The sequence below is a fragment of the Corapipo altera genome, unplaced genomic scaffold (genome assembly GCF_003945725.1).
Source record: "Corapipo altera isolate COAL_440 unplaced genomic scaffold, ASM394572v1 55, whole genome shotgun sequence".
NCBI lineage: Eukaryota > Metazoa > Chordata > Aves > Passeriformes > Pipridae > Corapipo > Corapipo altera.
In genome coordinates this window covers 6,713,101-6,727,519 of record NW_020884882.1, presented here as the reverse complement: position 1 = coordinate 6,727,519, position 14,419 = coordinate 6,713,101, and the positions used below count along the sequence as shown (strand labels likewise).

The 14,419-nt window shown below is 54.1% G+C and overlaps 1 protein-coding gene across 4 annotated transcripts in view; it reads right to left on the bottom strand.

The window, feature by feature from the left end:
• The window catches only part of PLXNA1 (plexin A1), a 119,710-nt gene that overhangs the window by 65,132 nt on the left and 40,159 nt on the right, over positions 1–14,419 (bottom strand). For all 4 annotated transcript variants that reach the window (XM_027640246.1, XM_027640249.1, XM_027640247.1 and 1 more), the window contains exons 4-6: positions 3,759–3,899; positions 1,532–1,632; positions 948–1,071 (exon numbers count right to left, since the gene is read on the bottom strand). In XM_027640246.1, the coding sequence (XP_027496047.1) occupies positions 948–1,071; positions 1,532–1,632; positions 3,759–3,899 (366 nt within the window). The remainder of the gene's footprint in view (positions 1–947; positions 1,072–1,531; positions 1,633–3,758; positions 3,900–14,419) is intronic.

Genomic DNA, 14,419 nt, shown 5'->3' with positions numbered 1-14,419 from the left:
AACACGTGCTTTATCAATATTGTATAATGCTAATTTTTAATCAGAACGTTGTGTTGTACCGAGTCAAATGCCTTGTAGGAGCCTAAAGACATGACATCCCTGCAGTCCCTCTTCTAATTCAAGTCATAAATTCATCAAAGAGCAAAATGTGGTTTGTCAGACATAAAACCACATTGACTGGCATAAATTATATTCCCATCCTTAAATCTTTTTCAGGTGTATCCTGAATCTGCTCTTTTTCTTCTGTTTTTCTAAATCTAAAGTCCAACTAAACAATCTCCAACCATTTCACCCCTTCTGCATCTGAGAAAAAAAATAAGCACCTTTCATGTTTCTGGGGCTTTTCTCAACATTCAATTATTTATTATAAAGTCATATTATTACAAATATCCACAGGCCATAGAACTCCTTGGCCAACTTTTTTAGGATTCCTGAGTGCCGGATACCCAGACCTGGCAGTTTATTGCTAGTATATGCTGTTTCTTGTTCTCTTCATAGTGCTAATGGCCTGGAAAATACTTCAGCTAAGTCCATCATCCTTTCTGTCTGCACAGAGAAAGAGCAGCAAGTTGTGCATCAAAGCCTCATCCCAAAATATCTACCTCAGGCGAGGGTCAGAGACAGGCTATTGAACTAGACAGATCGCTGGCCAAAAAAGGCATTTCTCATGGTTGTGCTTGCATTATGCAGAAATATTTATTGCTCAGTTGTGTCTTTTCTGAATAATCATCAGTTGGTTTATTATCTCCATCAATATGGAGCCAATGGCCAGCCCTCATCAATGCCCTGCACTTCGCTATGTTTTATTTGCCTCAGACCTCTCTTCCCCTTTCTCCCTGCTTGTCACATAGTCATTAGCTATTTTTAATTGTCATCTCCCCAGCCGCTGCCTCCAGAGGGCCAGGAGGTGTCTGGGGGGGAGTCTGAGGTGAGCAGAGGTGTCTTACCGGGACCTCCGACATGGTGACCGAGATGTTCTTGGGCTGCACGGTGAGCTGGACGCACTGCCGCAGGTCGGAGGCGAAGCGCTGGGGCTCATCCGCCCGCTCGCACCGGTCCTTGCGGGAGCATCTGCAGGGGGATGAAAGCACAACGGTGAGGAGGAGAATCCCCCGGGGAGTCCTGCATGGCTTTGGGCTGACACCACAGCACACAGACTGTTCGACACAGAGATGATGTCCAGGTAGGGATCTTGGGTGCCCGAAGCCCATACAGGAGCTCTGCTCTCCCATGGGACTTCTTGGGGGTGTTTTATATTCAGTTTTTCTTACTGCCACAAGGATGCCGAACCCAGGAGCCCATAGGCAGGATTAGCAGGCCCTGTCAGCAGCTTCACCATGCATGGATGCTCGTAAGCACAGCCTGGGCACTGCGGGAGGGGATGACAGGCCCCTTGGACCACTCCACCCCTCCACGTTTTGGGGACAAAGTTTGGGGGGGATGTCCCCAAGGAGACCATCAGTGAGGATGGACACATTTTACCAACTGTAGGTTGATGGCATGGCCCCAGGGACAATCCTGTGGTACTTACATGTTGTGGAGGACACACCAGCCACAGTGGGGGTCCCGGGAGCCCAGGCACAGCTCGCAGCTCTCATACTGCTCACAGCTCTCCACCGGCACACGCGTCACCTGCAGGGAACAGCACAGAGTGAAGGGGGATGGGCTGAGTGTTTCCCTGTTGTGCCCACACCTTGCTACCACAGACAGACCCAGCACAGACTCACCCCGGCCCGTTAGCAGGAGGCAGGAGCAGGGAGCAGGCTGAGCCCCTCACCATCGCCCCCTCCTCTCCCAGGCCCAGGCAGCACATTTGTAGGCAACACATCCACCCCAGAGATGCTTTTACCCCAACCAAGCTCCTTCCATCATTGCATCTTTGCAGGGTTTGGGAGTGGGCTGTGCAGGCTCAGCCCCACACTGGCTCCCAGTGCCGGCCGGGCACCCCACAGCTGCTGCAGGCCTGCTCCGAAAGGGTTACCAGTTCTTTATTAATTGCTCCTCCAGATTTGATTAAAATCCCCTCATTCTCCAAGCCCTTCGAGCTCTGTTACAACTGTTCATTTAATTACTTTCCACCAGCACTCTGATAACACCAAGCGTAGTAGGGAAGAGAGTGGGCTTTATTAAGGAGAGGGGAGGAGAAGAGGGGTGACAGGGAGGGGGTGCAGGGAGCTGCCTGTTCGCCTGCTGCGAGGAGCCGGCAGCACCGAGCAGCTGCCCGTGCTCACCATGCTTGTGCCTCAGTTTCCCCACTGCTCCCATGGGGCAGGACTCACTCGTTAATTAAAATTTGCAAACTTCTCTCCTGAAGGCTAAACCCGGGGTGTTCTCCCTCCTCACAGCCCAGCAGGACACAGGCTCAGCGTGATGTCTACAGGACTGAGATAGCCGACCAGCCAGTCCCCCTGGGGTGCATACAGATGAGGATATCTGTAGTGTTCCCTTTTGTTTGTCCCTGGCATTCCTTCAGGCAAGTGGTGACAAAGGCATTACACAGACAAGTGCCAGCTCCCACCAACTGTGGTGGCCCCTGGGGGAGATTCCCAGTCCAGGTCAAGACCCCCAGTCTAGGTCAGAATAACTGCCCCCTCGGCATCCAATTCTTCACCATCTCCCCCGCAGAGGGGTGGCTTAGCTGAGTCACCCCTGGGACAAACACGAAACCAGGGATGGAAACACAGCCCAGGACAGTGGCATGGAGGAGCCAAAATGCAGTTTCTGCCCCATCTGGAAAGCCACATGCTTCCAGCAGCAGAGCAGAAACCAGAGACAAGCACTGGGAAGAAAGAGGAAAGGGCTCTGCTGTCCCCACAGGGCTGTCTAGACAAACCCATGTCCCTGCTCCAGCATCCTTCCACCTCCCAAGCCCCCAGGCTGGCAGCCAGGAGGCTTTTATACTCCCAGCTCTGCTGACAGTCCCACTCTGCACACACCTCTGGTTGGGCAGAGGAGTTGAGGTGCTGCGAGGCACGGGCACACCATGTTCCAGCACAGCCACCCTGTGTCACCCCACCAGGCATGGCATGTGTCCCCATTGGCACCACAAAGTGCCACCATAGTGGCATGAACCTGCTTCACTCCCTCCAATGCATCCCACCAACAGATGAACCCACACCAGCAGCTCTCCCACAGGTCGTGAATCAAGCAAATGCCCACAAAGACAACCAAAACTTCCTATCATGAGCCCAGATCACGCTGCCAGGATGGCAGCACCAGATCCAGATTAGGTCTGTACGTCCAGTTGGCTCAGCACAAGCAGAGGCAGGGACCAAGGGGTGCACACCAGGGGTCTGGGTTTGCACCAGCCCCGTGTCCCCTCTGCCTTGTCATGCAAAAGCAACTGCTCCAGAGGAGAAAAGGTCGTTTAAAGCAAGGATCTCCTGCTAGCCTATAAAACTCTTGCTCAGGAGGGGATGGTCAGAACAGGGAGGAGGTTTATGGCCTTGCAGAAAGGGAAGGGTCAGGAAGCCCTTATCCCCAGGGAACGTGGGAATTTCAAGCAGCTGCTGCTAACAATTAATGCCTTGGGACAGTGTTTCTGCAGAGAGGAGCAGGGAGGAGTTGTCTCTGGGATCCCCAGTCCCTGCAGACAGGAGCAGGAAGGAGCTGTCCGAGGGTCTCTAGGCATCCCCACTCCCAGGAAGTAAAGGATAGACCCCATCAGGGAGCTGCCCAAAAGGCTTCCCAGCACACAGGACCATAGGCTGGAGCTGCAGTGTGAGCTGCTAAGTCAGGAGAGCAGAGGGGGCTCTTACCTGTTTCTCAGTCATGGCATAGATGTGCTGGCGGTCAGGGCTCAGCACCAGGTCTCGCAGGATGGAGCTGCCCTCATGGGCCACAACATTCTCGTACTGCAGAGCTTGGTGCTTCCTCTCAGCTGGCAAGTCCACCAGGATCTGTGGGAAGAGCAAGGAGGAGTGAGCATGATCCCACAGGCACCTCACCCCCCATCCAGGATGTGGGATATGGAATGTGCCCCACTAGGGATGCTGCCCACCGTCCCACACCAGCGTGGCCATGCCACAGCCCCTGTCGCACGGCAAAGTTGTGTCTGCTCTGCAAACGTCCTGACCCTTTCCAGAAGATCAAACTGCAATGTCTTCTTCCCTTTACTGCATTTGTCTGGTGCATTTGCATCACATTCATGTTGATGGCATTCATCTCCCTCCAGGGAGCGAGGCCACAGTCCCTGGTTCTCATGCTGCACCCTTCTACATGCTGCCCTGCTCCCCCACTGCTGCTCAGCCCCAAAGCCCCTCCAACTTGTAGCATGGAGCAAATGAGCCCCCACCTTGCAGCAAAGCATCAAACTTCATTTTGCCACAGCAGTGACAGAAGCAGCTTGCACATCACAGGCAGGACGCTGCGGCACACGCAGGCAGGGCTTGCATCTCCCCATCCATCAGGGAAAACACTTGGGCTCGTGACCGGGGAAGTCAAGAGGGTCTCAAGGAAGTTTGGGGTCAATAGAGGTTCAGAAAGAGCCTTTGTTCCCTGAGCAGGAACACAGCGAAGGATTTAATCCCCTTATGGCTCACAATTACGTTAAAGCTCTTCCTAAGTACACCAGTTCCTGGCTGTACCAGCGATAACCACATCAGGAGGCACCACGGGGCTGGAGGCACACACCACACAGGGGTATGAGCTCTGCACTCAGCTCTGCTACTTGACATAACCTGATTGCCACCCCTGCGAGCCGCAGATACTTCCTGTTCATGCCATCAACTGTGATACCCCCATATTAGGGCTGTCCCCGGGCACAGGGCAGCCTCAAGGGAGGCAGTGCCAGAGAAATGGCTCAGGGGGTCTGGTCTGCTCCTATGGGATGGGATGGGATGGGAATCATGCCAGCAGCACATTCTGCAAAAAGCCCAGTAGCAGGCAGTGAAGCATCGTGCCCAGCGAGACAGCGCAAACTCTGCCCAAGATCAGCTATGTGCTGCTGCTGGCACACACAGGGACCTGGTCCAGCACCTCCATCTACAGGACTCAGGATCCTCCCACAGCAGAGGGGCATATCCATTGCTTTGAAGAACGCCCCAAGTGTATCCCACAGCCCTGCCCTGGTCATTGCACCCGCTCCCACGGCCCAGTACAGCCTTGCACCCCCGCAGCAGCCACTCCAGCATCCCAGCCACCTCGTCCCTCTTCTGCAATAAATTGTTGCCAGCATTTGCACAGTTCCCAATCAGGAGGATACGGGTCGGGAAAGCAGGATCCCGGTGTGCAGCTGATTAGCATGGAAATGTATGCGGCTCACAAACAAACCGGGCCCATTTAATTAGAGCGGCGCCTTTGATTCACTGCCAGCCTCCTGCATGCACCAGCCCCGGATTATTTTTAGGCAGTTTTACAAAACAAATGTATTTAATTAAGAAAGAGACCCCTGAGCAACCAGAGAGAGATGAGTCCTGCATAGCAGTGAGCAAAGGGGCCGCCCTCTCCCCAGGGATGTGGCGACCGGGCTTGCAGGGCCAGGCTAATTCTTGAGAACCCACAGCACAGCCAAAAACCCCTTGTATATCCCTTCACAGGACTGAAGAGCCTTTGTCGCAACCCAGAATGGTCCTAGTACTCACCCGACTTCACAGCATCCTTTGCTACCACCCCTGCACAGACTCTGCTCCCCATCACCCCCACACTTGGTACCATTGTATGCTGGGGAATCCAGAGGTCCCTAAAGCCTCTGCCTGCCCTTTGTGCAGGGGTATCTTGTTGCCCAGGTCCATGTTTGTTCCTACTCCGAACATCAGAGGAGGTCAAGCCCCTGACACCTGTAGTACAGGGCCATGTGGCACACCTGCCCTGCGGAGTCCCTTGCTCAGTAGTACCCAGCATCACCCCCAGAGCCCAACCCTGCCTCCCCACATCTCCTCACAGGTTGCTCCCCTCCCAGCTCTCAGCTTCTCCCCTACAAAGTCCTGTCCAAGCCAGCTCTCCAGGGAAGGGTAACAGGGAATATCCCCCCCTCCCCAGCAAGGCAGCATCTCCCCACTTCACTATGGCAATGTGACAAACACACCTTTCCAATCCTTTTATGGGCCGCAGTTGCGGCACAGAATAATCAATAGAGTTTTACCCTGGTTCTAAAATAGATCTATGGCTGGATGTCGCACTGGCAGTAATTTTTAACTAGCGGGGTAATTTCCCCATTACATTATTGCACTGCGCAGTGCTGGGAAAGAGAAAGAGATGTATTAAAAAAACAACAGACATGAAGCACTTCCAGTTAATTTGAGGCTCCAGGAAGAACCTAAAAATACTCTCAGTAGTCAAATGGGGCTGAAGCCCAGCCTGACACACATCAGGATGCTCGGGGGGGATGCCGTGCACACACAAGAACCCTTCTCTCTAGCACCTCTCCCCCTGCTAAGGATACTCTGTAGGTGAGTTTGGGATTCAGGAAAATGAAATTTGGAAGACATGGTAATCAAGTTGTTTTCTGGTTTGCCAAAGTGCAGGGCACACAAGGAGATTCTGAGTTAGCTCATGGTCAGGAAATGCATCCTGATGCTCCTCCATAGTATGACGAAATCATAGAATGGTTTGGGTGGAAGGAAGCTTAAAGATCATCTAGTTCCAACCCCCATGTTCCAATTCCCTGATTCCACTATACCAGGTTACTCCAAGTCCCATCCAACCTGGCCTTGAATATTCCCAGGGATGGGGTATCCCCACAGCTCCCTTGAGCAACCTGTGCCAGTGACTCACCACCTCCATAGTGAAGAATTTCTTCCTAATACCTAATCTAAATCTGCCCTCTTTCAGTTAAAAGCCATCACCCCTTGTTCTGTCACTCCACGTCCTTCTCAAAAGTCCCTCTCCGGCTCTCTTGGAGCCCCTCTAGGGACACGAAGGTACTCTAAGATCTCCCCAAAGCCTTCTCTTCTCCTGAGTGAAAAACCCCAACTCTCTCAGCCTGTCTCTATAGCAGAGGTGCTCCAGCCCTCTGAGCATCTTCACGGCCTCCTCCAGACTCACTCCAACACTCACTCCATCACTTCTTATGTTGGGGGCCCAAGAGCTGGACACAGCGCTGCAGGTTGGGTCTCTTACAAAAGCAGAGGGGCAGAATCCCCCGCCTGGATCTACTGGCCACTCTGCTTTTGATGCAGCCCAGGACATAGTCGGCTTTCTGGGCTGCGAGTGCACACTGACATCTTGTCAACCAACACCCCCAAGCCCTTCTCTGCAGGGCTGCTCTAGATCCATTCTCTGCCCAGCCTATATTTGTGCTTGGGATTGCCCTGACCCAGGTGCAGGACCTTGCACTTGGGCCTTGTTGAACTTCATGAGGTTCACACAGGCCACAGGCCCCCGCTCAGGCCTGTCAAGGTCCCTCTGGATGGCATTCCTTCCCTCCAGCATATAAACCACAACACATAGCTCAAGGTCATCAACAAACTTGCTGAGGGTGCACTCAATCCCACTGTCCATGCCACCAACAAAGATGTTAAATGGTGCTGGTCCCAATCCTGACTCCTGAGGAATGCCACTCCATCTACAGCAGACAGACCCCAGCATTATCCCACACCAAGCAGGACCTAACTGCCCACAGTAGCCATGCCATGCAGATAAGAGGTGGGAACCCAAGTGTCAGGGCCTTTTCAGTGGGATTAGCCCAACATGAATTTACCCATCCTGGCTGGCATGAGGATGGGCTGTTTGGATTATAACATGGCAGAGCAGCACAAGGGATGCACAAGGTGCCTCCCATCTCCTACAGACACCGTGAGGGACCACTTTCCTCCCCTTCCCTGCAGCCACAGGGTAGCTGGGGGCAGGGGAAGGAGGAGAGGATGCAATTTAATCAGAGCAGCCCCCCTCGGAAACACACTCCTTCCTGCCCACCCTGCCTGCCTTCCCACTGGGGGGAAAAGACATTTACCATAAATAAATAAATAAATAAACATATTAACCTTTCTCCTCATCCTGACGCTGATATAATTACCCAATACTAATAATTACTCACACTAATTTCTCGCTCAGGATTCCTGCCCTCGCTCCTGCCTGCCTCGGGCTGGCTTCAGGCAGCAGCTCGGCAGTGCTGCCTCCTGCCAGGGGCTGCAGGAGCCCCAGGGGGCAGCTGGATCCCAGGGCTGAACCAAAACAGAGGAGTAGGGGCGAGGGTCGACTTGTGGGGCTGCTGCCTTGGCAAGTACGTGGAGAAGACCAGAGGCATGAAATTATAAACTCCCTGCTGGGGTGATTCATCTCAAAGCAAGTCCAGGGGCTGTTCTGCCAGAAACCCATGTGCACACCTTCCTTGCCCAAGCACAGAGCCCACCCCACAGGGTGAGCACCCAGCATAATTGAAGAGGGAGGGATTAGGACCTGGACCCCCATAAGCTGAGAACCCTGGCAAAGGAAGGATGAGGGAAAGGATGGGTTGCAACACCCCAACCCCCAGGGACCCCGGTGCAATGAGTGACCATGCACAGCACGCCCCAGCTGGGCAGATGCAAAGTCCTCTACCAGGAGATATGGAGAAGGTTCCTGGACATGGTCTTTTCTGGGCTGGAGAAAGGAGTTGCCATCCCATACAAGGTTTAGGAGGAAGAGAGCACTCGCCTCGCTAAAAAATCATCCACTGCAGGATGCTTCTCCCCTGGGAAAGACACCCTTGAGGCTTGTCCAGGCAAGGAGGCACCTCCCTACTGCCATAATCACTGTCCAAACTGCCATGGGGCAAATCTCCCAACATCCTTATGGCCACCAGCAATGGGCACAAGGCGGAGAGGAACACCTCCCCAGGGCCCATTTTTGGAAAGACAGGCAGCAGCCATGACCTGGTAGTCAGCCAGCACTGGCAGCGGGTCCAGAGGAGGATGGCAGTGGATGACAGGGCTTTACAGCTCACCCTGGGCCAGGGACACCAGGTGGAGAGGGAGAAAGCACACAGCCGGAGAGGGAAGGCAGCTGCAGACATGCCAAGGCTGCTTTTGGATTTCACATGTGCCATTAGACGTCTGGTTGGGGTCTGGGAGTTGCTGGGGTGGGCCACTGGCTCCCTGCAGGACCAAAACCACGTGCTTGGAGGCACATAGAGAAGGTCCACAAGAGACCCCCTCTCACCACAGGGGACACCTCCTAAACCCACCACCAGGAAGAGGGGGCGCAGCCACAGGCTCTCCCACCCCCGTGTAACATCTCCTCACCTCCAGGCTCTCAAGCCCCCATCCTGAGTCCCAGGCAGTCCCCCGCAGACCCCTCCTCTGGGCAGGAGAAGTGCTCAGCCAGGCTTTGTACTCTTATCTGTGCAGGGCTGTGATTAATTCGCAGCGGCTGGCAGCAGCTACAAGAGGAGGGCGCTTTTGCCCGCCTGCCACACTTCAAAGGCAGGGACTTATCTGCCTGAAACACACTCGGCAGCCTTTTCACGGGGACCCTTTCCAGTTCCACGGGGCTCGCACGGTGCCGACGGGCAGCGTGAAAGAAAGGCTTATTTACGGGAGTGCATTTCAAAGCCTCCCCTCTTCCCTCTCAACACGAACTGGGGAAAGCAGAGAGTTCCCCAGCCCCAGGGATGTCCACTGGGGACAGAGATTGAGCAGGCAGGGACAGGACAAGGCTGTGAGGAGAGGATGCTGGAACGAGGTCCCTGTCCCACCTTTGTCCAGCTCCACAGCACATCCCTGAGTTGGGAGGAGGAAAAAGCTTTGACATGGATGGAGGGCAGAGTCCAGCCCCAGAACTGAAACCTTCCCCTCCCCATGCCACTGCTGCTCACGGCTGAGGCACCACCTAAGTCCCAGGCTCCCACACCCAAATCAGTGAGTGTGCATCCCCTCTCCATGAGAGTGGGGCCATGCTAATGCCCCCAACATTCTGCTTTGATTTTGGCACCATCCACCCAAAAGGCATAGGGCAAATGTAACCAGAAGAACAGCAGGTCCTGGCAGAGCTCACCCTCCAAATCATGGGGCCACCTCCAAGAGGCAACAGAGGGCCCAGGGCAGAGGTGACAGCTGCCACGTAGTGTCACACAGCACCACGCTGACAAGCCTACAGCTGGAAAATGTATCACTCGTGTCCCGCCAGTGGGGCTGGTGGGGAAAGTGACTCCCCTAAAGTGTCAGCCTGCACAGCCCCTCATGGCACACAGCCTGGGCTCACCCCAAGCAGTGTAGGGATAGGGACACCAGCTGTCCCTCCACATGCCTTCCCCTGCCAGCCATTCCCCCAGGACCAGCAGCTGCCACCCACATGTGCCTCTCCAGTTTCCAAAGAAGGCAAGGGGTTTAAATGAAATTCCTGGATCAGTTGCTCTGGGGGGACACACACTCCTCTTTTCCCCCACACTGAGGAAGGTGCAGCAACAGGCAGGGCCAGGAGCAGCTGCGGGGCCATGGCATCATCTGTCCTGTGGGCACACCCGGTGGGGACAGGGAGCTGGGTACTGTTGGAGAGGAGGGCACTGGCATGCCAGGGGTCAAGAGCAGGCAGGAGAAGGCAGTGGCTCCTGCTCCTTCCCACTGTATCGTTACCAAACTTCAGTGTCCAGGGGGATAAGGATTCACCTCCAGTTTTGCTCAGATAACAAGGAAATCATCACCGGGATTGCCTGCACCACGCTTTACCAGGGCTCACCCTACAGCTGCTCTGTTCCACAGGGCAGGAGCCAGGCACCCAGAGGAAGAGTAAGGCAGCTGGTAGCAGGGCCATGGGCAGGGCTTTGGGGATACATCTTGCAAGGACTCTCTCCTGGAACTGGTAACAGGATGGGCCCTGCAGAAATATCCCAGCTATGCAGGGCAGGCTGGCAGCCAGCACCCCTGTTCCCCCCAGCTGGCTGGCCACTCTCTCTGCCACCCCACCAGTTGCCTGTGCAGGAATGTACCAGGATCAGACACATGCCTCCTACCAGACAGGCAGGCAGCTGCAAAGCCAGGTCCTGTCCTCCTGGCCTCCTCTCCCGGCAGGAGAAGGTTTCACTGGCCCCTCACACAGGGTTGGGATGCTCCTGCCTCATCACTAACCTGCCAATGAGCAAGGTGAGCTGCCCCGATTGCATTCAGTGAAACCCATTCACTTGGTAAAGATGAATACAAGCAAGGCTTTTGTCCTGAGCCCGACATTGCTCGGAGTCAGAGAATATTGGGACTTTAATCATATCGGTATAATAAAGCAAAAAACAAGGAGATACTTAATTTAAATCAATGTTCGTAACAGCAACAAATGCCAGCCAACCCTGGCAGATGTGACACTGGTTCACAGACGGTTTCAAAGCACACATTACTGCTGGTGTGCCATCCCCAGGCAGTATCCTGAGCTTGGCCACGTGGGCTGAGGACAGATGCACTCACTGCATCTTTACAGGCAGGTGGGGTGGGAATTGGGTGAAGGTGCTGGGGTTTGCCTTAGGAAAGAGAAGAGAGAGGGAGGCAGTGGGGTAACCCTGCTCAGCAGGCCCCCAAAAAACAGCACCACCTTCCCCAAAACTCCTCAACCACCTTTTTCTTTCATTTAAACTCATTTCCATCTTTTCCTCTTGTTCAGCCACCCACATGAGTGATGCTTCCCTAAGCCAAGTGGGCTCAGCAGAGCCAGCCAAACCAGAACCAGCCCACACAGCATGGCATGGCACAGCACAGGACTGACCAGCTCCTCACCCACCATCTACAAACCTTCCCAAAATCTCTCCTCACCAGGTCTGCCACCATTGCTCCATCAGCAGGACAGGAAGTACAGCCCAATACCCTGTTTCAGCAATTCTGACAGAACTAAGATGCTGTCAGAAAAATCCTTTCCATCCTTTTGTACCAAAACTGAACTGCTGGAAAGAGGGAGCAAGTGCCAGGGTACTGCACAGGAGGAGCACCTTTGACAGAGTCAAACACAGGTGCAGAAGGAACTAATGGATATAACAAAGTGGTGGGAGGAATTAAAGTCACCCTACTCCCTGGGAGCCACACGAGGTGAGATGGGTTAAGGCATTTGCCCCACTTCTCTCCCCAGTAAAGCCCCAGGTCCCAGCCCCCCCAGCCCCACGGTTGCTCCAGCAGTCTCAAGCCATTGATTTCTCAGCTTTGCCCTTCAAAACCCTCTTGGCTCAGAGCCCAGTTCATATCGTCTAGTCACTCAGGAGCAAAATATCTCTATTATTATTGCAATTATTTCCCAATCAGCATCGCTCAGGGCTGAGGCAGTCAGAGGGGGACCCGACAAGCAAATCAATGAGCAGCCGCTGCCCCAGGGGCTGCGGGGACCGGGTGGGAGGTGCTGGCAGCTGCTGAGTGGCACAGGGAGGGCAGGCAGAGGACAGGGGACCCCAGGGACCCCTCCATGTGATGCCATGGCCCGGCAGGGTGGCAGTCCTTGGTCTTTGCTGACTGTCAGCCAAGCGACAGTGATGCAACTTAACCTCTGCACAGAGCCACTGACGCTGCACACTCTGCATGCAATGGAAGGACTTTGCCTCCAAGGCTAAAGAGAACCGACTGGAGTTCCAGGGTGTCCCTGGGAGCAGCACAGGAACTGCCAGGACATCAGTTCCTTGGGGTGGGAGCGACAGAGCACCTCAAAACTACTCCTTCAGCAGCACAGAGCCTGCACCCAACTGTGCCCATTCCAGCACAAATGTCCAGTGAAATCCCAGCACCCCATCCCATCACAGAAATGTCCCACTTGAGGGAGAGGAACACAGGCAAGCAAGAGGGTCCTGCTGTTTTTCTCAAGCCCTGAGAAGAAAGAACAGAGCTGTGGAGGTAGGAGAGCCCTATAATGGACAGGCAAGGAATTTTAGCCTTGCAAAACAGAACATAAGGGCAGAAAAAGCAAAGCAAAATGTAATGGGGATCTTCTCACTGCATCCCACAGTTCCTCTTTATGTAAAAATAACACCCTGGGTGATAGCAGTGAAGGGCAAAGCACATCACAGAAATACTAGATTATTTTTTCCCTCGTTCATTAATTACAGTAGGCATCCCAAGTGTCCCAGCAGGCCCCAGGCATGAATGGCATGAATGAAGCCAGGGTAATGTGTCACTCTCCCGGCTCCCACAGGACTCAGACTGCACGTGACCAGCCTGGGGCGAGTTAATATCTAAACCAGAGAAGGCCCTGGGAAGGGCTCAATACTGAGCTCTCACCTGAAGGACTCAATACTGAGTTTTCCAGACAAAAGCCATCTTCTCCACTGCCAAGGCACTGGCTCCACCAAGGAGAACACATCCTTCTGTCCCATGGGGACCAGCCTGAACCCTTGGCTACTGGTTCCCCTGACACACAGCCCATCACCCCATCCAGCAAGCAGTGCAGACCCAGAGCTGCCATCCCTAGCCTCTCCACAGCTTGGAAGTTGATATTTCTTCTGCAAATCCTAAGCATCACTTATTTACCTCTTAATGATGCTGCTCAGCCCTACAGGGCAGCATAAATCCTCTTTCCTGAGCCTCACTAAGATTCTTGCCCATGCAACCAGACCAAAATAACCCCGACGTGAATGCCAAAGGCTTGTCCCACCACCCTCACACTTCTGGCTACTGGGGACATGGAGCCATGGCCAGGGGCTCAAAGCCTTGCTGCCTGCCAGCAGTGTTAGGGACCCTCCCCGTTACAGGGGAAAAAGGCAGGGAGGAGGTATCAGGGCGTCACCAGGGACACAGCAGGGAGGAAGTGTGAGCTCCCAGGGCTGCAGCACAGCTGGAGATCAGCTGGATCCTTCCTCCCCTCTTGGCTCCAGGAAAATAGCTGTTTCCTTCCTGGTCCCTAAACAACACAGCAGTGAGAGAGGAGCTGCCTGAGGACTAGGCAGGGGCTGTCGGTCTTGCAAAGAGAGGAGCCAGTGACAAGAAAAGCCAACATAGAGGAGGGCTGTGGAGGGACATACCCTAAGGGGGAAACTGTTTCAGGGTACTCTCTCTGATCAGGTCCCCGCCCACCCCAGTGTCCACCCCAGCAGCCCCACACTCAGATTCAGCACCAGCCAAGCCCCTGTTTCAGGGAGGCTGCCAGTGCAAGGCATCATGGCTCGTGCCATCAGAATCCAACGCCTTCTGCATCCCCATCTCAGCAGCTCCCCACTCGTTCAGCTCCAGCCACATAAGTGCACTAGCTACTATTTCGACAGCATGAGAGCCAAAAGCCATTTGCTGCAGCAACATATTGCAGCAAGAGGGGTATAGCAGGAACGAAATTCACTGCCCTTTCACCTCCACCCAGGGAGAAGGACAACACTGACTGCACAAAGGGGATTTGGCTTCACCTGTTTGACACCAGCTTTAATCCCTTTCTACCAATCAGGCCTCTTGTTACTGCAGCACTGGGCTCTTCTACTGTTTTGTCTCCATGGTCAAATCACACCAGACTGCCCAGGAGAAGCTGATAAGCAACAAATGAGCAGGGTCTAAATATGCAGGGCACAGTGACATTAAATAATAACACCCAACAGTCAGCGGGACCGGGCAGCCTGAAT